We start from the raw sequence: 23,203 nt of genomic DNA, 5'->3' as shown, positions 1-23,203 counted from the left end.
CTCTGAAAACAGGCTTTTAAAAATGCACAGAGCCACAATCCTCCATCATCCCCAGAAAGGCCCCCATCTTAGAGGCCAGTCCCTCCGTGGAAGCTGTTGGCTGCACTGTGATGGTACTAGGAGGGAGGCAGGACTCCCCACTGAACCTGCACCAGGAGGCTGCCCAGGTTCAGGTGTGGCAAGGGAGGGGACCCATGCTGTAGCCCAGCCAAGTGGGGCTCCACACTCAGGCCCTTTTCAACTGTTTATTCCACATCAGTTACTTCAGGGGATGGACACTCGACTGTATAGAGATTGAAAGCAAAAAATATACAGTTTAACATGTGTCAGTCACCCACCTAGACAGGCACACGGCACAACACACACAGGATGAAGGCAGCCTATCGTGTGGAAGCGTCACACACGTTAAGGAAACTCAAGTGCTGCATAAGGCCATCTGTGGGCCTCTCAGCACCTCCACCTCCAGGATGAGCCCAGCGCAGCATCCGGGATTCTGAGAGCAGTCCTCTTTGGAGACACTGCTTTCTCCTTGTCCTTAAGGCGAGCTCACGGGGCAGTTCAGCCAGGGCTGAAAGGGACCATCAACAAGCAGAGGGCTTCGCTGTCCCACCTGCTGCAGGGCTGGGTGGGCCTCTGGCTCTCCCCCTGGCCCTGTGATGGTGCTGATGTTTTGGGGATGCTCCCATGTCCTCCCTCCCACCCCCCAACTCTGCTCCTGATGATAGTCACCCTCATCAGGCCTCTCCCCCTGCAGCAAGTCCAACTCAGACTGAATACACAAGTTCAGGCCGGGCCTGAGGGGCCAGGGCGCAGGCCCCCAGCTGGCCACGTGTGGCCCCAGCAGGTGGTGGTGCTGCACTTTGGTGGCCCAGGAACATGGCCCACTGGTACCAGAACTCTCAGTCATTCTTAGAAATGTCTATGAGCGAAAGCAGGAGCCAAACCAGGCCAGGAGGCGGGGACTGTGCTGCCTGCCCCAGGGGCCCTGCTGCTGCCACTTCTGCAGCAGCCATCGCCAAGGAATGCAGACTGCATACCTGGCCTGGACTCTTCACAGGACGCCGCTTAGATTTTTTTTTAACCCTAAAAGACAGTTCACCATCTTGGTTCTCGCTCTTTGGATTTTTCATACAACCTCAGGATAAAAGGACACGGCCTCCCCCCGCGCTGTGTCGGGCAGCAGAGGACCCTCACCCAGGCTCAGCAAGCTGTTTCTTGGAGACCCACCCTCCAGCGCAGAGCAGCCTTCCTGTGGAGGGGCTGCCCCAGCTTCTTTCACCACCTAATGTCCAGGCTGCCCAAGCAGCGCACTGGGCTCGGGTGTGTGGCGTGCAGCACTTCCTGAGCACCCGGGGAGCCCAGCCAGGCTTGGTACAGCTCCTGCAGGTGTGCACTGGTCTCTGGGGGCTGCACAGGGATGTCAGCGTAGATGCTCTCCATCTGCCGCAGCAGGGTCTTGTCTGAGTGCCCGTCCTCGGTCTGCGCTTGGCCTCTGCCACTCAAGCACCCTGAAAGGCACACACAGACAACTGCTGCTTCCTGGGAGGCACTGGGAGACAGTCTGGGGCAGGCGAGGAGCGGGGTGGAGCAGAGCAGCTGCACACCCACACACTGTCTGCACCAGCACCTGGCTCCTGCTATCAGTGCTGCTTACTCTCTAGCCTGTACACCATGTCTTCATCAACAGTAGCAAAATTCATTTAATGAACCAGCAGTGAGCCAGGCGCGGTGGCTCATGCTTGTAATGCCAGCAGCTCAGGAGGCTGAAACAGGAAGATTGCAAGTTCAAAGCCAGCCTCAGCAACATTGAGGCACTAAGCAAAAGTGAGATTCTGTCACTAAATATAATACAAATAGGGCTGGAGATGTGGCTCAGAGGCTAAGTACTCAATCCCTGGTACTCCCTTCCCACCCCCCACCCCCAAAAAAGAACCAGTAGTGGCCAGGATGCAGCTCTATGGTACAGCACTTGCCTCACGTGCACAAGGCCCTGGGCCCATCCCCAGCGCCACTTCCAGCACAGCAAACCAGAAGCAAACTTCCACAGGGCTAAACCTCACTCTCCACGAAGCAGGGCAGCAGGCAGCCCAACTTGTGGTCTCCACCGTCTGCACACGTGGACCTCCATGGAGCACAGGACACACCTCCCAAAGGCCCTGCCTCACTGGCCACCTGTCCCCACTCCTGCCCCTGGCAAGCTTTGTGAGATCTCCACCTGACCCCCAACACCAGCTCTCTACCCTCCACCCTCCCCTAACTCGAGCTGGTGTCCCTCCTGGCTCCTCCAGGTCACAGAACAGTACACCGCTCTCTCCTGCCTGGCCTTCCCTAGCGTCTGTAGTCCTCGTTGGCTCACCCTGGGTCTCTCTAGGAACCCTGCTCTCATGCACCCATGTTACTTCACCCTGGGGACACAGACGTCCCTAGTTTCCAAGTCAGCACCCTGCAGAGTAGGTGGGCCATCATGGGCCAGGAGCTCTTTGTCCTCCTGACAGCCACACCTGCATCAGGGACCCCTGCCCATCTGGCTCTGGTCTGCTCTGTCCCCTCACTGGGACCCTGTCATCACCTGCCTGTGTTACTCCTCTGCACGTCAGGAAGCTCCTCCAACACAGGGCTCTTGTGAGCCCTCAGATATGGCTCTCCTCAGCTCTGGGAAGCCTCTGTCCCCACAGCCTGGCAGTACACAGGCCACCATGTGAGCCGCTCTGACCTGGTGCACACACCTCCCCAGGGAGCTCTGAAGGCCATGTGTAACTGCCCACTCCTTTCCCCCTGGTACTGGGGAATGAACCCAGGGGTACTGCACCACTGAGGCGCACACCCAGCCCTTTTTATTTTATGTTGAGACAGCCAAGCTGTCCAGGCTGGCCCTGAACTTGAGCTCCTCCTGCCTCAGGTTCCAGAGTCCTGGGGAGCACAGGTTTGGGTATGCCACGTGCCCAGCTTCCCTACATGACAGGGAGTGAGGACGAGAGCGCGAGCACAGCCAAGGCCATCATGGGGCCAGCACCAGAGCTGAGGGGCTGGGGGCTGGGGGGCTGCCTGGGCGGGCTCTGCTCCGCAGCTCACCTCTGGGACATGCGAGGACCTCCACGAAGTGGTACGGGAACTTGCCCTTCTTGAGCTTTAGGATCATGTTCTGGATATTCCTAAAGCCGTAAGCAGCAGCGAAGCGTAACAGAACCTCCCCGTCCTTTTCCAGGGTGACCTCCTGGAAGTCTTTGTTTCTATAAAACAAATGACATGGATTTTGACTGCAGAATTGTCTTTCTGCGACTTGAGGGTCCTTTTCCAATCTAAGTTGGGAATGTCAGCCAGATGAAGTTTGGGTCAACACACAAAAGGCCTTTTGGTGGACTGGCAAAGCCTCTCCCACGCCACCCATGGCTGTGCCCAACTGCCCTGCTGCCCGCAGGAGGCCTGCTGCAGACAGCCCGCCCGCACCTCAGGGCGCGGTAGGTGATCTCCTCCACGTGCTCGTTGAACAGCTCCTTAGCCGCGTGTCTGAAGACGTGGGCCAGGTGCCCGTCGGAGCTGGCTCCCTCGTGGCGCCTCACTGTGGTCTCCTTCATGTCTCCAAACCTCACCAGGCAGAGGGAGAGAAGTCCTCCTTAATGGTGACGGGAAGCCACAGCGCAAGCCGACCCGACACCCCAGGGTCCAACCACAGCCTCCGGAAACTTAGATTTGGGGAGTCACATTCTTAAGGAGTGCCAATAGTTGGCACCAAGTCTCCTCCTGCGCCTGGTCTGAAGCTGCAGGAGGGCTGTGCTTGTTGCTGGACCATTCATTCACTTCCTTCTCCAGTTGCATGAGCAATAGGAGGGACGAGGACCAAGCACCCCAGTGACACAAGAGCACATCTGCCTGTGCTGAGCCACAGCGAGAACGCTGGGTCATCCCCAGCCTGGGTGCAGACCCTGCCTGGCACTCAGGTCGAAATTCCACGAGCCTCAGTCCCATCTCCCATAACAGACAACAGCTGGGAAGAGGGCAAGCAGACAGCCTTGCGACCCTGGCTGGCCACCAGGTGAGACCAGCTGCTGTGTCCTGGGCTCCAAGGGCCCTGAGGAGCAGAAGCAGCAGTGCAGAGGTAGGTCTTGCCGCCCTGCATCTAGCCCGCCCCCTTCCTTGAGGGCTTGGTGTGCCCATCACACACAGAGGCCAACCCTGGCAGCCCAGAGTCCTGACCACCCCAGTTCAAGCCAGGAGGATGGCTGGGGGTTGGGGCCATGGGCAGCCCCATCTCAGGGCTCAGGCGCTCTATAGTCACAGAGCAGTAAAGCCTGGGGCTAGCAGTGGCCCTGCCCAGATACCCCCCCCCCCCCGCCAGAAGCCACTTACAGGGTATCCACTGCAGCATCTTTCACAGAAAGGTCACTTTGCTCCATCATCTGAGCAACTTCACCTGCAGACAAACAAGAAGCCTGAGATATATGAGGACAGAGGGTCCAGGCCCTTGTGCTGTTCCTCCTTTGGGGGAGTCTGGACTAGAGACCCTGGACCCCTCAGCACAGAGCAGCAGCAGACTCGGGGAAAAACACAAACAACAGGCCAGGGTCTGAGCCTCCCTAAGCCTTGGCACCGAGGGCTTAGGGGTGGCTCCAAGTCATCTCCAGGTGGCATGCTTCTGCGCACAGCCAGCATGCACTGAGGTACCTCAAACCAGCTCACTCGCTCTTGTCTTTTTGGTGCGGGGGGATTGAGCAAGGAGTGCTTTACCACCAAGCCACATCCCCAGCCCCGATTCTATTTTTATTTTGAGATAGGGCCTCACTAAGTTAGTGAGGCTGGCCTCAAACTTGCAATCCTCTCGCCTCAGTCTTCTGAGTTGCTGGGATTATAGGTGTGCGCCACCACACCCCGCTCTATGTTACTTCCTCATGAGGTGTCTGGTGGAAACAGAGCCCCTTAAACGGCTGCCAAGGTGTCAGGAACACAGTATGCAGCATGAAGACCGCAAATGTGGTGCAGCTGCGTGCAGTGCTATAAACCCAGCTGTACTCGGAGGCTGAGGCAGGAGGACCACAAGTTCAAGGCCAGCCTACACAACTTAACAGGTCCCTGCAAGTAAGAAAGTGAAAGAAAGAAAGGAAGAAAATCAAAAGGCCTGGGGATGTAGCTCAGTGCTAGCACATCCCAGGTTCAACCCCCTGTCTGTACACACACACCCCAACAGGGCTGAGAGCCCAGTGGTGGAGTGCCTGCCTTCATGCTTGAGGCCCAGGGTTCCATCCCAGCACCAAAATAAAAATTGCTCGATGTGGTTCTTTGTGCAGGCTGTACCTTTCCAGCATGAGCACAGGGCCACTGGCCATTTGCTAAGGAAGTAGAGGACAGCACCACAGTGACCCTGAGTCCCTTCTGCCACGTCACTCCCACAGGGTGCACCCCAAAGGTGGAGACCTTCCTGTAGGGATTGGCTTGCTAGACTTCCTGGCCACGCCAAGAGGGGAACACCTACACTCCAGTTTTTCCTAAGAGCCCGCCACTCTGCCTGACCACAGCTGGCCTCCCACCTGGAGAACAGTCTCCACATGGGACTCCAGCCTCCTTCCCGCTTCCCCAGTGACCTCAGTGGGCTTTCTTCCGGCCGGGAAAAAAGGAAAGGAGCTGGTTCCCATAGAGAACCCGCAGGCCGAGCAGCCACTGGTTTGGGAGACAATTCCTATCCCAGGATGAGAACCTGCCTGCTCTGCTGGTGTGTGCAGCAGCACCCCTGGGCTAGCGGGCAGGCAGGACCCCTGGGCAGGGCCCTGCTGTTTCCTCCGTGAGAGCTCCACTGTGCCGAGGGCAGACTTCGCAGGCCTCCTGTGGTCAGGCGGGACTCCCTCAAGGGCAGCAGGTGACACCGGCCACAGCCACACTGCCCTAGGGGTTCTCCTAGAGACTTGAGTACTGGGGACGTGGAGGAAGCAAGGTGGTACCGGTGCCAGCTCTCCCTTCTCAACCCAAGGGCCCTCAGCACTGGCCAATCAAAGAGCCAGCCAGGGTCCAGGCACAGCCCTGCCTGCCTCTCACCTGATGTCAGCACACAGTCAGCACCCTGGGCACCGGGCGCAGCAGGGAGCCCCTCTCGCAGAGCCTCCAGCTTCTTGTCGTAGCAAGGGGCCACAACTACGTGGAAGATCTTCTCTGGGGCCAGGTTCTGTGGAGGAGAGTGCCTCACGCTGAGGGCTGGCGGAAGCTACTCACTGCCCCCCCCCCATGGCCCCGGGGGTGCTGGCTCTGGGTCTGACCCCTGGCTCCAGCTCGCTCTCACCCCCTCCTGGTCTGCTCCAGCACTGCGCTGTACCTCTGTGGCCTCACCTGAAAGGAGCGGGTTCACATAGAGAACCTGCAGGCCTAGCAGCCCAGGGAGCGGACCTCCAGAACCAGGAGGGCAGAGCCTGCCTCCAGCACTGTGCACACAGGGCAGGGCAGGACAGGAGGAACAGGCGTGTGCTCCGCCTGGCTTCCTGCAGCCTCCTGAGGCTGTCCCCTGGGGCCTTGGTGTGAGGAGCAGGTACCCACGGCTGGACCAGAACTGGGGTAATGCTGATGAGGCCCAGTTCAAAGGCCCTGCTGGAGGCAGGGGCGGAGCCTGAGAGGAAGCCTGCCTTGACCACAGCCCCACCAGGGGTTAGGGGAGAGGGGGCTGCAGGCCGGTTCCCCAGCAGGACCTGCAAGGGATCCACACCTTTGGGATCCAGCCAGGGGAGGGCAGGGCTGGCAGCAGGGGAGACAAACAGGGGCAGGGCAAGGGCAAGGCAGAAGGGCCCAGGGTGTGCTCTTTTGTGCCTCTGCAACTCTCACCCTGACACCTGTCAACTATGGTGACCTTATGAAGCAAAGGTCCCCTGTGGCTGAAACCACAAGGCTGCCAGGAGAGTGGCTTTTTTTCACAGCTGGCTTCCAGGGTCTGGAAGACCCTGTTACTGTCATCTTCAGTTGCCATGACACCCGGTGGGACGGTGCCCCCAAGGAGGACAACAGTGCGGGAGCAGTGGCATGCAGCACAGTGATCCATGGCTGGCCTCCAGACACCAGGGGAGGCAGGGGCGAAGGAGCCCCAGGCTGGGACTCATGCTGCCTCACGGAGGACAAGGTCAAGCCCATGGCTGAATCTCACAAGGAGTCACGTGGCACCCATGGTCTGAGGGGAAACCAGGGCAGAAAGGAGGCTGGTTTCCTGAGTGACAGTGGTCCTCAGCCTCCAGGCACAATCCCCACCAGGCCTCCATGGTGAGCCTGGCCCAGAAGTAAGGAGGCATCACCTAAAGTGTTTCTATTAGGGCGAAAATGGGTCCAGGAGAAAAAGAATAAGAAGAAAGGAAGAGATTATAACGAGAGACAGGCAGAGGTGGGCATTGGCAGAAAGGGTGACACGGGATCCTCACCAGAAGCCACAGCTCCCAGGAGTTCACCTGGACATAAGGGTCACCTCCCAACCAACACACTGCCCTCTGAAAGGATAAGCTTACCTGCTGTTTGGCAAAGTAATCCTTCACCAAGGAGCCCATGACCTGCTGAGGGGACTTGGCGGCACACAGGTGGGGAGTAACAGGGTGTCCCAGCACCCGCTCAGCGTATCGGACCCAGCCTGGGGAGGAGAGTCCACAAGGTCAGCTGCAGCCTCGTCAGGGGTTCACACAGACTGCCCACCACGACCTGCCCTCCACAGCTCAGGCACTGGGCTGGGAGTCCTCAAGGTTTGAGGGTGCTGGGAAGTGGGAAGCACCCCGTGGGCCTCAAACTGAGAGCAACAGTCAGGAGAAGGCAGAGCGGGGGCACAGGCCCCCCCAGGAGTGAGAAGGAGATGCTCTGAGGAGCAACTCAGAACAGCCACTGGACCAAGCCTGCGAGGTTTGCCGTGCCCGGCGTGGAGTTCTTGCACCTGAGGCAAGTGGCCACGCACAGCTGGGAGAAGCCCAGCACTCTGTGCTGACCCTGATGGAAATAAGCCCAAAGACTGTCCACTGTTTAAATCAACAAAACAAGAAACTTAAGCCCCTGAATGAATCATCAATAGCAAAGCAGGCACTGTGATCATTTCTTCTTCAGTTCAATGAACTTCTACCACCCCATGGACTGTGGCGGCTGTGGTGGTCTCCGGGAGTGGGCACAGGCCAGGGAGGTCAGCTGACCACACGGCCTACAGTTCTGCCTGCAGGATCCAAGGCTTGCTCCCCCAACACTGGGTGCAGCCTGGCAAGAGGGCCCGACCCCATGGACACATACCCAGTATGCACACTGAGCACAGGCACTGCTGGAGGGCACTGAAGCCCAGGACATTCACTGCCCCATGCAGAGAAGGGCAGAGAGTCATCAGACTCAAACCTCAGGTGCCCCCACGACGCAGCCTCTGCGCCCTCCAATCCGCGACAGCTGCATACAACAACTGTCCTGAAAAAGAACCACCTGCAGGGCAGTGTTTGGCAGGCCCGAGGGCCACCCCTGGACCCCAGCTCGACAGGCACATGCCCAGGACGCAAGCTCGCAGCACTCCTGCACTCGTGTTGCTGGGTGAAGCTTTACAGGCCTCGGACACTAAACAGGACCAAGCAAAGCCCCAGGAGGGCCCCCGAGGAGGCTTCCTGACCACCACGAGAGAGGTAGCAGGGGAGACAGGCTGTTAGGAGCAGCAGATCCTCAGAGGCACCTCTCATGTGTGAAGCACTGATGCTGAGCACCTGCCACGGATGGAGGCCCTGCCCATCACCATGAGGGCAAAGCTGTGGGTCCCACCCGTCACCTCTGGCCCTGAGTCTCCACACGTGGGGGTCTAGCCACTGGGGACTTAAGTCAGGAAACATTTCGGGAACAGCCCTCGGCCAGCCAAGGCCCAATTCCAGGGAGAAGCAAAGCCAGCAATCTTGGCGTTGCTTCAGCCTTCCTGTCAGCAACAAATCACAGAAAAGTTCTGGTTTTGAAGCAGAGCACACCAAATCATCTCCTTGGACTGTGGAGGTGCTGTAAACCTTAGCCATGATGGTTACAGTTCTGACACGAGAAAAACCATCATTAACCAGGAAGAGCATTCCAGAATCCAGACTAGGAAGTCAACAGTCCGATACATTAAACACAGCAAACCTCAAGCTAAGATGGGTAGCCAAGGACTGGTCTGCAGCAGGTGATGCAAGCAAAGAAAGGGCTCCAGGACACTGCTCTTGGAGAGCCTGGCGCCTCGTCCAGCATTGCCAGCTGAGGACACAGAGGGCTTGCTGGCCTCTGCACCTATCAGGAGCTTTTCCAGGGAGTCATCCCAGGCTCTTCCCCAGGCCTCCACACAAGGAATCAAGAGGCACCTGTTGGCTTGGGGCTGGCAAAGAGCACAAAGCTGTTCTGCCCTGCTGACAGGAACCAAGGGCCATCCCGGTGTCTCCTTCTCTGATTAGGGTAGAACTGACCCACACACAGAGGAAACAGGGCACCTCAGGTTTATGGGTGGTCAGCTGCTGAGTCTCCAGTGCAGCTTCCTGGGTGGGGACTTCCTCTTCCCGGCTTTAGCAGAGGCAGATGCCCCTCCACACTCTAAGCAAACTCCAGGCCATCCCCACCTGCTTTACCAAATCACAGCCCTGAGGGTGCATGCTGCTGGAAGACCCCGCACAATGAGAGGTCAGCTGGGCCCCACACTTGGCCACTTCTGAAATGGCACCACCCACGCCCAGGAAGACAGCAGGCCGCCATGCTGGCGGACCCACGGGTGTGGAGCACGTTCGTTTGAAGGTCGCTGGCCACTGCTCCTACCAGGGCTTCATCCCTGCTAATGATGGAAATCTAAAAGGGGAGGAGAAAATGCTCGTTTTGTCCATTATTGAAAACCTGTGATAAATGACACCTGCCATGGTTTGCATGTCCCCATCAAAACTCAGGCTGAAGCCAACCCACCATGGGGTATCAAGACAGGTGAACTGTGTCCACCTGGTGTCTGGAGGGGGCCCTGGGCTTGGAGCTGCCCCTCTCCTCCTACCTGACAGGGCAAGACCTCCCCATGCAGGGCCTGCTCCTGAGCCCCAGCGTCAGTATAGCAGGGAGTGGGCCAAGACAGTACCTAGGTGTTGACTCCACGCTCAGCTAATCGAACAATAGCTGAAAGTGCTCCCCAACAGAACCTGAGAATCAGTGTCAGGAACTGTTTTTTTTTTTTTTTTTTTTTTTTTTTTTTATTTTTTAGTTCTCGGCGGACACAACATCTTTGTTGGTATGTGGTGCTGAGGATCGAACCCGGGCCGCACGCATGCCAGACGAGCGCGCTACCGCTTGAGCCACATCCCCAGCCCAGGAACTGTTTTATCCTACGATTTTCTTTAAAGCTGGGAAAAGATAAATGTTTGTCATGTCATCTGTAATTGTTTGATAATTAGATTATCTGAAATAATTTTAAGAATATAATTGATGGGCTGGGGATGTGGCTCAAGCGTTAGCGGGCTCGCCTGGCATGCATGTGGCCCGGGTTCGATCCTCAGCACCACATACCAACAAAGATGTTGTGTCCGCCAATAACTAAAAAAAAAAAAAAAAAAAAAAAAAAAAAAGAATATAATTGATTTTTATTAAAACACAGTATGCTTGCCCCACAAATCTTACAAATGTATAAAAGAAAATAAATTCAGGGGAGCTGGGGATGTGGCTCAAGCGGTAGCGCGCTCGCCTGGCATGCGTGTGGCCCGGGTTCGATCCTCAGCACCACATACAAACAAAGATGTTGTGTTCGCCGATAACTAAAAAATGAATATTAAAATATTCTCTCTCTCTCTCTCTCTTTAAAAAAAAAAAAGAAAGAAAGAAATTAAGGACTGGGATGTAGCTCACTACATGAGCACTTGCCTTGCGCATGTGAGGCCTTGGGTTCAATCCCCAGTGCAGAACAAAAGTCAAAAACAGCACAGCCACAGGCTATCCCTGAACCACCTCTGAACTACCCAGCTGATAAACGTTGCTCACGTAGACAGCACTGGGCTGGACACCCCCACTCTGCGAGGCCTCGAGGGACGCATGCCAAACTCACCACCCACCCACCTGCCGAGTGCCCACGCCCACCCCAGCCCAGGGACTGACCTGGGCAGGCAGAGGTCAGCATGGGCAGCGCACGCTGTTCCTCGTTGTGCTGATGGAACCGACGCACAAACTCTTTCTGGCTCTCCAGGATGCTCAGGTCCGCAGCTATCGAGGTGTCAAACACATAGTGCACCCCTGTAGGAGAGAGGGGCGCTGTCTCCACCCATGGGGACCAGGGTCTGCCTGGGCCACAAGGGCCACAAGTCTTGGCTCGTCTCTAACTAAGGGCCAGTTCAGGACCGAGGATTTCAATTTTTTTTTTTTTAAATAAGCATACCTCACTTTTACAATACAACACATACAACAGGTGTCTCCTATGTCTCCCTTTCTGTACGTCTATGTTAGTAGAACTATCTTACAGCACTCCATGTGTAAGCCAATGGGACATCATAAGATATGTAAAGCATTCTCTTCTAACTCAGTGGCACATTAAAATTTCAGTCTGGCCAGGCACAGTGGCTCATGCCTGTAATCCCAGCAGCTCGGGAAGCTGAGGCAGGAAGATCTCGAGTTCAAAGCCAGTCTCAGCAATGGTGAGGCACTAAGAAACTCAGTGAGATCCTTTGTCTAATAAAATATAAAAATTGGGGCTGGGGATGTGGCTCAAGCGGTAGCGCGCTCGCCTGGCATGCGTGCGGCCCGGGTTCGATTCTCAGCACCACATACAAACAAAGATGTTGTGTCTGCCGAGAACTAAAAAATAAATATTGGTAGCAGAATACAACAATTACTAATAGGGCATTATGTAAAATTGTGGAAGTGTAACCGACATGATTTTGCAATCTGCATTTGGGGTAAAATTGGGAGTTCATAACCCACTTCAATCTAATGTATGAAATATGATATGTCAAGAGCTTTGTAATGTTGTGAACAACCAATAAAAAAAAATTAAAAATTCTCTCTTTCTCTCTTTCCCTCTCTCACTTTCTCTTTAAAAAATATATATATATAAAAATTGGGCTGGGGATGTGGCTTAGTGGTTGAGTGCCCCTGAGTTCAATCCCCAGTACCCAAAAAATACATAAATATTATGAAATTCAAATTTTTACTTTAGAAGAAACCAGTTTTCTTTGTTAAGATCTAACAATTACACACTGACAAGCCTCCACACCACACTCCAGAGCACCGACAGTTCTGCTCTTGTTTCGTCTGGTGGGCAAGGCCAGCCTGAGCTCCCGGGGACTGGCCGTGTATAGGAGCACCTGGATGAGTTCACACATGGCTGCTGGGTCTCAGCTGCAGCTCTTAGGCCCTAAATCACCTGCCAGGAGAAACCACCAAGAACACTCACCAAGAACACCAAGGAGGAATGTGGCCAGAAGCTGCTGCTCAGCCCTCAGACCTGCCTGCGGATGCTGTTCCAAGGGTCTTGTGACAACTGTCCCACACTACGCGTACTCTTTACAAAGCCCTGTCTGGCCAATGACACAGTTCTCCTCTGTCCTCTCTGCCCGCCTGCTGGCTGCCATGCCAAGAGGATGCTCAAGGGCTCTGTGACACCACCACGCAAGGAACAGGCAAACAGACCACTCGGGAGCCCTGTGGCTATGCCAGGAGCAGCTCCAAGTCTCAGCAGTCTTAGTTCCCTTTTGACATTTTCCATCTTGACTGTACTCTCTTTTTTGGTACTGAAGGCTGCTTTACCATGAGCTACATTCCCAGTCCCTTCTAATTTTTTTTTTCTGGTATCGGGAATTAAACTCAGGGGCACTCAACCACTGAGTCACATCCCCAGCCCTATTTTGTATTTTATTTAGAGTCAGGGTCTTGCTGAGTTGCTTAGTATCTTGGTGTTGCTGAGGCTGACTTTGAACTTACAATTTTTCTCCTGCTCAGCCTCTGAAGTCACTGGGATTACAGGCATGTGCCACCATGCCCAGCTACCTTTCACTTTTTAAAATTTACACCCACAGTCTCTTTATTATTTTTCATTTTGAGATGGGCTGGCTAAGTTGTCCAGGTTGGCCTTGAACTTGTGACCCTCCTGCCTCAGCGTCCAGAGGAGCTGGGATTGCCAGCATGTCCCCTGAGCTGGCTTGATTCTATTCTTAAACTACCACCTATCACTCCTCACATAAAGAATACCTGCCTAGGGGTGGGATTGTAGCTCAGTGGTAGAGAGCCAGCCTAGCATGTCTGAGGCACTGGGTTCGACCCTCGGCACCACATAAATAAATACAATAAAGGTATTGTGTCCATCCGCAACTAAGAAAAAAAGGACACCTGCTACTCCTTTCTTGGGAAATCGGGCACTCATCATTTCAGATGCTTCTCCATCCAAACGCCTTCCCTGAGCTGGGGCGGCATGGAGGCTGCTGGCAAGGGTGGGGGCCTCCCACACACCCCTGTCCACAGTGCCAGCAGGCACTCGCGTCTAGCTCCAGAGGGATCAGCCCTTCCTGCAACAAACACCTGTCCATGCAGACCAGGGGTTAAGAAGCACCGCCTGCCATCGGTCGAGGCGAGGCCGGTCTCCAGCCTCTTGACATACAGGGCAGGGTCGTTTTACATTCCATGAGGTGCTCCTGGAAGGGGCCCCTCATGACCTCCAGTTTTAAATCACAATATTACCAAAGGTGACTCACCAAGACTTTTGAGGAAGCCACAGAGTCTTCTGGATGCATCAGTGACACTGAGGTTGAATTTAGCAGCAAAATAAGGCAAAGACTGAGGACACACAGACACTACCAGCACTCTGTGCTTTGAGGTATCGCATCTCTACAAGAGAACAGAGTGGTGTCACCTCCATGAAGGGCAAGCTAGACACCTTCAGGAAAGACTTAGCACAAACAGAATACAACACATGTTCCATGCAAAGACTGTAAACTAGACAAGTGCTGGCAAGCGTGACTCGGAGAAGGGCATCAGGACTGAAACAAGACAATTCACAACACTGGCCCTTAAGCCACAGAAGTCACCAGGTAACAATAAAAATGGATATAAACTTAAATGACTGTCCAAAGGTCAGTCTCCTAGAAACCATCAGGCTAGGTCATTCAGTGGCACACTTTAGCCACTAAAAATTTTAAGTCTGGAGAGAACTGACAAATTGTCCCTTACAAACTATTCTAGAAAATTTTGACTAGCTGGGCTTTGTGGCCACACCAATAATCCCAGTGACTCGGGAAGCTGAGGCAGAAGGATCACAAACTCAAGGCCAGCCCCAGCAACTTAGTAAGACCCTAAGCAACTCATTGAGATACTGTCCCAAAATAAAAGTTAAAATAAGCTGGGGCTGGGGCTTAGTGGTTAAGGGCCCCTGGATTCAAACCCTGGCACCAAATAAATAAGTAAACTAACTATATACGTGCATTCCTTAGTAAGAATGGCTTTCTTCAAAATGCAAATTAAAATAGTAAGAAACAGATTGGCATAAGCAGTTCAGAGAAATCCCTGGGGAACCACCAGAGCCATCAGACTGAGCCCAGCCTGCAACAGCCCTGGAAGCGTCTGCAGCGTGTCACCAAGTGTGAGTGCTGGCCGCACACCGAGCACAGCAGAGCCCAGCCCCCACTCACTTCACATAGCCCCAAGGCACCTGGAAGCAGCTCACCTCTGGACCTCTCCATCAGCGGAACCCCAATGTCAGGGTTTGTCACAGCAGCGGAATGCAGGTTTGAAGTATAAACAAGCAATATAACTGTGACTTGCCAATAAACTTACCAAATATCTCCAGCTGAATAATCAGGAGGAAACAGGGACACCTACTCCTCAGGGTGAACTGCACCCTTGACACCACAGTTATCCCTCTGCATCACGTGTGGGAGTACCAGGGGTACAGGCACTTGTAAGGGCATTTGCAAAAACTACACATGCCACAGAATTAGAAGTCTAACCGTTCTGTGGAGCGTGCCAGGAGAGAACGCAAGCATCCCCGACTCTAGTTCAGCGCCATGGAATGGCTAACGCCACTCTGTTCCCTGACAGGATGAGGCTGAGCAGGTGGAATCAGCTTACAGAGAGAGGTGGGCAGCATGGGGGTGCTATTCAGAACACCCCAGCTGGGCGCCAGCAGCTTGCCTTGGACCCTGGGAGACTGCACACCAGGAAGGGGACACAGGGCACAGCTAAAGCTGACAACAGAGACTGTATTTCCACCCAAAACTGGAACCTAAAAGGGTGGATGACTTGTCCAGGAAAATGCCAGAGGGCTGGGGATGTGGCTCAAGCAGTAGCATGCTCGCCTGGCATGCGTGCGGCCCGGGTTAGATCCTCAGCACCACATACAAACAACGATGTTGTGTCCGCCAAAAACTGAAAAATAAATATGAAAAAATTCTCTCTCCTCCCTCCCTCCCTCCCCCGCCCCTCTCTCTCTCTTTAAAAAAAAAAAAAAAAGAAAGAAAAGAAAAAGAAAATGCCAGAGTGTGAGGCTGGGCACCTGAGGTATCCTGGTGCTGCCCTGCACGAGCACTCACGTGAGCCAGCATTCTGGGTGGGGCACTCTGTGGCAGATCACTTGCCTACCACGCGAAAGGCCCCGGATTCCATCCCTAGAACCCCTCAAAAGTAAACAAAAACCCAAAGATTTCCAAGGCTCTTAAGCACACTGACTACTGACTACATCAGAGAAAAGACCTACTCTACTCTGTCATGTGGGTCAGGGCACGATACCTGGGCAAGGTGGGACACACACACACCTCTGTGACAGATTATGCCAACTCTCTGGGTGCTGTAAATCAAGACCCCAACAACCCCCCCACACCTCATTTCTCTTTCCCTTTCGTTCACCTGTTGAAAGATAGTGGCGCCTGGTAGTTCTGTACAGGAGGTCCAGGGGACATGCTAAAGGAGGATTTGGGAGCCATCACCCGTCCCTGGAGTCCCAGCCTGCCCAAGTCGCACAAGACCATTAGCACCCAAGCCTATCTCTGAAACTCAGACCTGTCTGCTGGACCTCACTAGGCTGTGGCTGCCCTTCCAGCCAGGAGATGAACGTGTGCTGCCAGCCACTCTCCCAGAGTCGGCAGAGGAGTCTGTGCAGGGGTTTTATTCCCCGTGGAAGGGCTGAGGGCAAGGCAGACTACAGCAGGGAACAGGAACTTCATGACACCAGGAAAGGCAGAGACGTGCATTGATGTCCCAGCAAAGGGTTCCACATACACAGAGAACAGACTTCACCTCCCCCTTGACCCACCACCCCCAGGTCAGCTCCGCAGGCACAGTGACAGCATGCGCTCTGAACATCATACCTTATTAAGGTTCAGAACGCGGAAGAACTCCTTGGTGCTCTGCTGAGACAGCTGGGCTCCTTCTTCTGCAGTCAAGCAGCTGTCGCACGCCAGGCAATCACTCAGAAATATCTTGGCATCGGCTAACCTATGGAACTCTCCCTTCTGCGAAGGAAAGCGTCAGTTTTGCATTAACATGTGCTTCTTTAGGGAGGGTAATGGCATAAACACAATACCCAGAACTCACACTAGGCGGGGAGACAATGGCAGGGCAAGGCCAGTAATTGGCAGCAAGCCCACGATGACAGTCACAGATGGAACCAACCCCAGCACTGTCACATGTGGAAAGAAGATGATACTCCTATGTGCTGTGAGCTGGCCAAGTGGGTCCTTCCCCCATACCCTTCCTCTGCAGCACCTGTGTCCCAGCCACTGGCTTCCCTGCCTGGCTCCCCCGCTCCATGCCTCCTGAGCTCACCTGTCCCATGGCTCCCATGGGTGCCCTGGCTTATCTCCAGGCTCATAATTTGCACAACTCACTGCTAGTTCTGGTGGTCTCTGGGTCCTCAAACCATCCTGGACTGGGCTGCTGGTGTGCAGACCTGCCCCATCCCCACCTCCAGAGTGACTGCTCACCTGGATGCAGAGAGTTTAGACAGAACTTCAACCCATGCCATCCCTCTGTCCTCTCCTTCCTGACTGGCCTCTATACCTCCCCCTGGCCCTCTGCAGCCTCCAGAGAGATCTGTTAGAACATAAAGCACGTCTTCACTCTGCTTGGAGCCCCCAACAATAGACCCTCACGTGGGAGGCCACATGAGCCCTCCTTTGCCCTGGTCCCTGCCACGCTGGCCCTGGCTGTTCTTGTGTCCCTATGCAAGGCTCACCTGACAAGTTCCCCTCACAGAGAGGGTGTTCCCACACCTGTTTTCTTTGCACCAACTACAAGCATTAATGTTTATCCCACCTTGGTGAGCTTTGTGAAGATGTAGCTTTGTCATGATCCTTCTGTTCCCCGCACCTCTACTGCATACAGAAGGTGCTCAGTAAATATTTGGTGGATGAATATATGAAAATGCATGGGGCTGGGGATGTGGCTCAAGTGGTAGCGCGCTCGCCTGGCATGCATGCGGCCCCGGTTTGATCCTCAGCACCACATACAAACAAAGATGTTGTGTCTGCCGAAAGCTAAAAAATAAATATTAAAAAATTCTCTATCTCTCTCTTAAAAAAAAAAAGAATATATGAAAATGCTGAGCCAACAGAATCATTTTAGTCAGTAATAAAAGCTCTGGAGGGCATCTATCCATTCTTTTTTTTTTGCTGTTGTAGATGGACAGAATGTCTTTTTTTTTTTTTTAAAGAGAGAGAGAGAGAGAGAGACAGAGAGAATTTTTCAATATTTATTTTTTTGCAGTTTTTGGCAGACACAACATCTTTGTATGTGGTGCTGAGGATCGAACCTGGGCCGCACGCATGCCAGGCGAGCACGCTACCGCTTGAGCCACATCCCCAGCCCTGGACAGAATGTCTTTATTTTATTTATCTTCATGTGGTGCTCAGTATGGAACCCGGTGCTTCCCACATGCTAGGCAAGCGCTCTACTGCTGAGCTATAGCCCCAGTCCTATGAAGTTTTTTCTTTAAAACATGATTTGACAGGCTTCGGTGCTCCCCCACTCCTTTGACGGCACACCCTCTAAGGGAGCTCAGGTGGTGGCCAAGTGTCCCTGTGCAGCCTGCTCATCCTGGGGTTTTGCTCTTGCAGATGCAGATCCAGGAGGTCAAATGTAATCAGGAACTGGTATTTTAATAAGGTACAAGATGGAGCCTGCGACTCACAGCAAGAGTCTGGCACCTACATGATCGTGTGGAGAGCACTGAGTTCTATCTGCACTGCCCACAGGTCATCTAAGGAGATGCCCATCACCACCCTGATCACAAAACAGAACCCTGCAAGCTTCAGGGTCCACCCTTCATCTTCCCTCCTCCTCGCCCCTCCTTCTGTAGCTGTGGAATTGCAAGAGCCTCTTCCATTTATCTCATTACTGACAATGCTGCAACTTCACCTCCAGCCCAGATCGGGGTCCTCTGCTTCCTCTGCCACTTTGCATGGCTCACTCAGGCCTGCAAAGCTGCCTACGTGGCTTCCATCATTTACTGTGGCTGCTGCATCTATTACCTGCCCTAAAAACAATCTGAGACTTCCCCCTTACTTGAAGAACCCCAGTGGCTTCTTCATGGCCATCAACCTGAACAAGGGGGGCCCCTGCCCCTGCTCAGACCTCTCCTGTTCATACCCCCAATACTCTTACCAGCTTTTTTCATCCTAGCAGTGTTCCCATTGCTGAGCTGGTAGGCACATGTGTTATCTCACCCTCACCGGAGCCCTGGGAAGCCAGTAACCCAACTCACCACAACTAGATAAAGAACGGGGCCTCACGGGGGTTAGGTTTTTGTGCAGGGTGATGCAACCGAAGGGCAGGCCTGGGAGAAGGCCCAAGGCTCCAGGTGCTCACTGCCTATTTTCTGCCCCGCTGCTCCCTAGGCCTAGCCTCCACTGCACAGCACCAGCACACAGGCGAACCAAATTAATGACCATCAGACCAACAGCATATCAGAACTAGTGAACCTAACAAGAAAGATCCTCCACCTGCTCTTCCCATGTTGCCAGTTCTCCACTTACAAAATAGGCTCCAGTATTCTGGTTTTTCTTTATATCACTGAATTGCATCCCCATTCCTTTTTTAGAGACAGGGTTTTGCTAAGTTGCAGAGGCTGCCCTTGAATTTGTGATACTCCAGCCCCAGCCTCCAGAGTAGCTGGGATTATAGGTGTGCACCACCATGCCCATTGGTTCCAGTATTTTCCTATAAAAGACATGACCTTAATCTACCAGCATTATGTCCTTCCCTGTAACCCGGGAACATTGGTGGGACTTACTTGAAATGCTCATTCTGAGCATGAAATGACACATATAAAGCTCATCTCAGGCTGGGTAGATGGCACTTGCCTATAATTCTCGAACTTGGGAGGCTGAGGCAGGAGGATCACAAGTTTGAGGCCAGCCCAGAAAATTTTGAGACCTTGTCTCAAAAAAAAAAAAAAAAAAAAAGAGGTGGGGATGTAGCTCAGTGATAGAGTAAAAGTGGATTCAATCCCAGTACTGAAGGAAAAAAAAAGAGCCCGGCTCAGGGGGTGTATCAAATAAACATGACTAAAGAGAATTAAAAAATAAGAACTAAATTAGAAAAGAAACCATGTAAAAATTAAATCTATATAATCATCATGAAATTTGGGTTACCTTATAAATGTCCTATCTCAACTATTGTTTTTTAAAAAAAAAATTTTGGTGGGGGACGATCCTGGGGATTGAACCCAGGAGTGCTCTACCACTAAACCACATCCCCACTCCATTTTATTTATTTATTTACTTGGGGTGTGTATTGGGGATTTAACCCAGAGGCACTTTACCACTGACCTATGTCCCCCAGGCCTTTTTATTTTGAGACAAGGTTCTCCCTAAGTTGCTGAGGCTGTTCTCAAACTTGAGATCCTCGGACCTTAACCTCAGTGCCCACAGCTCAATTCTCATTTTAATGGAAATTTCCATTAAAAAAGAGTTGAGATTTAAATATCAGAGCACTATTTCTTTGTCCCTAGTGCAGTGTTTTGGCTTGGTATGTTTGAGAAGATAGGCTGTGTGGAAAGAGAGATATTCCTGCACAAGGCTATTAGCACCTTCAACTTTACTTCAGTCTTTCTTAGTGCAATGATGTGCTTGGTGACATGAACCTCCAACAGAGAAAAACTCGCACCAGCCACTTACTTTAGGCTGATACAAAACTAAAAAGTCTATACTTACTTCTCCATTCTCCCGGGCTGGACTTGGTGCATCAACTGACACATTCTCTTGGTCATCTGTTTTTGTTTTTTTACTACATTCCTTAAAAAAACGCAAAAGAATATTTTTTTTAGTTTTTTTTTTAATTTTTTTTTTTTAGTTGTCAATAGATCTTTATTTATTTGCATGTGGTCTGAGAATTGAACTCAGTGCCTCACACCTGCTAGGCAAGTGCTCTACCACTGTGCTACAACCCCAGCCCAAGAATATTGTTAAAGAACAATTTTTAACCTGATTCTCTCCATTAAAAAAAAAAAAAAACAAAACACATACCTGACCAACTAACCTCATGTCCAGAAATCTTTTTTAGAGAAGAAAAGCAACTGTTCTTCAGGATGCCACACACACACACTCTCTCTCTCTCTCTCTGTCTCTCTCTCTCTCTCTCTCAGTCCTTCAACAACACTGTCTGCAGTAACTAGGCACTACAAATGAGGTGGCCTTCCAGGCTGCCTTACCTGGAACAGATGCACTTAGGATGTGATGTAACCATTACAAAGAACCTCTCTCAATTCTGTGAGAGAATGTCTCCCACAATGCATTAAAAAGAAAAGTTATACCTAGTATTTATGATGTGATATAATTTTTAAACAAACAACGGGGCTGGGGTTATGGCTCAGCGGTAGAGCGCTCACCTTGCATGTGTGAGGTCCTGGGTTCGATCCTCAGCACCACATAAAAAATAAATAAATAAAATAAAAGTATCAAAAAATCTGATTTATTTAAAAAAAAAAAAGAAAACAAAAACCCTTGCACACGCACTGCATGGTTGTTACGGGGATGCAAGGGTAGAGGACCACTGTCAAATTACACAGCAGAGAGGAGTGCCCGCCCTTGTTTCCCTCTCCACTTTTTTTTTTAATATCTATTTTTAAGTGATTTTTATGTGGTGCTGAGGACCGAACCCAGGGCCTCACATGTGCTTGGCAAGTGCTCCACCACTGAGTTTCGACTTTCAGCCCCTCTCTCCCCGCTTCTGAACTGTTTAAAGTATGCAAGTTTAAAAGTTTATGAGCCAGTCGTGGCATCTGTGATTACTGCAAACTGCTCTCGGGCAGCACCGCGACTGGCACAAGGACTGAGAGCCCCAGCCCCAGCCTGGCCCCAGTTCAGCCACCACCGCCAGACCCGCGATGCGCTCGCCCGCAGCGACCACCTCCAGCGACCCGCCGGGCTCAGCCACACAGACACCCGCGGACTACCAGAGCTGACAGGTGTCAGCAAGCCGCACCCGGCGAGCCGGACCCTGCCGGGCCTTGACCTCCGACCTCCAGCCTCGACAGCAATTCGCCACCCTCAGACCCCGCCCACATCCCAGATCTGTCCCGGACCTCCGACCCCAGCTTTGACCACGCCGGGTGCGGCGCCCACCTTCCGCGTGCAGTGCTCACACTTCATCTGGAGCTTGACAGGAGAGAGGCTGGGCGCCTGGGCAAAGCGTAGCACCGATCACACAGACACCTCCGCCCGCCACCCGCAGCCCTTTGTTGTCTTGGCTCTGACAAGGCCACACCCCTAAGGGCTGCGTGAGGCCAATGAGAGCACCGAGACAGAGAGAGCCACACCCCTCGGCCAATTAGGAGCGTGAGGAGGACGGTTCGGCCCCCATACCTATTGCGCGGCCTAGGCCAATCAGAGAGGCAGAAAGGGGCGGGCCCTTTCACAGAGCCAATCAGAGGGTGGAAAGGGGCTTAGTCGCCCCTTCGGATCCTCAGCGGCCCTGTTCGGGTCTCCCCCGAGCTTCCGTTTCTGCTGGGCGTGGGGTAAAGACTAAGCCACGTTTATGAGGGAGAGAGGATAACGCGAGGGCGGTCCGGAGGAAGGCGAGATGGGGCAGTTCCAGGACCCTCCGGCTCCATCAGCTCAGCTTCGGATGCTCCCCCCCACCCTTGGCTCCTTTTGGGCGGAGACGGGACCGCCATGGCCACCCTGCAGTTCGTCACGTAGACCTTGCGAGGGGGTGGTGCGCATGCGCCGCGGGTTGGACCACGTGGGCGGGGTCTGGAAGCTGAAAGTCGGTGTTCAAAGGAGGCTGTTGGTCCCTGGGTCTCGTCACTGCAGGGAGTTTTGTTTTTGCTATCAGAGAATGAACCCAGGAGTGCCTAACCAGCCCTTCTTATTTTTATTTTGAGGCAGGGTATGGTTGCTTAGGTCCTTGGTGAGTTGCCGAGACTGACCTTGAACCCGAGATCCTCCCACCTCAGCCTTTCTAATCACTGGCCTGTGCCACGGCTCCTGGCCAAGGGTATTGCTATTGGTATCCAGCCCTTAGGCTTCGCGTAATTAAGAACAGTTTGTGTTCCTCCAAGAAATTGGTTCCTGCGGAGCAAAACTCAGTTGTACTTATAATGTGCAGGGCTACGTGGAAACATTGGACTTTTTTTTAATTACAAACATGCTGGGTACAGAATAAGAAATGAAAAACCTAGTCAGGCACGGTGACACGCAAGCAGGAGAATTGCAAGTTCGAGGCCAACCTCAATAACTTATCTAAATTCTGTATCAAAATAAAAATAAAAAGCGCTGAGGATGTAGCTTAGTAGTACAGCCGCCCTGGGCTCGCTTTACACAAATCTTCCTTTTACGTGGTAAGTGCTTGGTATCACAAGCCTCCTAGGAACAGCCAGAGCTCTACTGTTTGTTATGTAGCTTTGAAGTGGTACAAGCACACCGTTTACCTTGTGAATATTTTTGCTGTAATAAGAATTGGGAGCGCATTCTCTGTTCCCTTGGAGAGTGTGGCCTGAGTTCAGACCCACTGAGAACTTCATGACCTCCTTCTACCCCGCAGAAATGTTACAGCAGACCTTATCCTTGTATGCCATATATGAGTTACTGACCCCAACACTGGACTTTCACATGCATATTCTGAAGGCTCAGGCTGGGAAAACCCTGGAGCTCCGAAGCCCCTCGTTCCAGGTCTTGTAACCATGGTACACTTTATGCTTTGAATATAGCCCTTGCCACTCTACCGCTACAATTTAGAAATTTTTAAAAATATTTTTTTAGTTGTAGATGGACACAATACCTTTATTTATTTATTTTTATGTGGTCCTAAGGATTGAACCCAATGTCTCATACCT

General features: G+C 52.8%; 1 protein-coding gene and 1 long non-coding RNA gene across 3 annotated transcripts; one reads left to right on the top strand and one right to left on the bottom strand.

Moving 5' to 3' along the window:
• Positions 1 to 231: 231 nt before the first annotated feature.
• NARF (nuclear prelamin A recognition factor) lies at positions 232 to 21,648 on the bottom strand. 2 transcript variants are annotated; one of them, XM_081270720.1, is made up of 11 exons: positions 21,492 to 21,648; positions 20,082 to 20,162; positions 16,239 to 16,382; positions 13,632 to 13,764; positions 11,047 to 11,181; positions 7,467 to 7,585; positions 6,025 to 6,151; positions 4,348 to 4,411; positions 3,448 to 3,585; positions 3,073 to 3,299; positions 232 to 1,508 (listed from the first exon to the last, which is right to left on the bottom strand). In XM_081270720.1, exons 1-11 carry the CDS (start codon positions 21,516 to 21,518, stop codon positions 1,276 to 1,278), a joined length of 1,428 nt encoding a protein of 475 aa, XP_081126846.1. In that variant the 5' UTR covers positions 21,519 to 21,648; the 3' UTR covers positions 232 to 1,275. The 2 variants fall into 2 exon arrangements, with proteins under 2 accessions (XP_081126846.1, XP_081126847.1); XM_081270721.1 differs by having other exon boundaries at positions 3,073 to 3,230.
• LOC308635919 lies at positions 8,309 to 10,448 on the top strand. The gene is made up of 2 exons (XR_014019293.1): positions 8,309 to 10,112; positions 10,266 to 10,448. It is a non-coding gene; the product is annotated as an uncharacterized lncRNA (long non-coding RNA).
• Positions 21,649 to 23,203: the final 1,555 nt, after the last annotated feature.

Source organism: Spermophilus citellus (assembly GCF_964194105.1).
Source record: "Spermophilus citellus genome assembly, chromosome: 17".
In the NCBI taxonomy this organism is placed as follows: Eukaryota; Metazoa; Chordata; class Mammalia; order Rodentia; family Sciuridae; genus Spermophilus; species Spermophilus citellus.
Note: the sequence above shows the minus strand (reverse complement) of the source record. Positions and strands in the feature narration are given on the sequence as shown.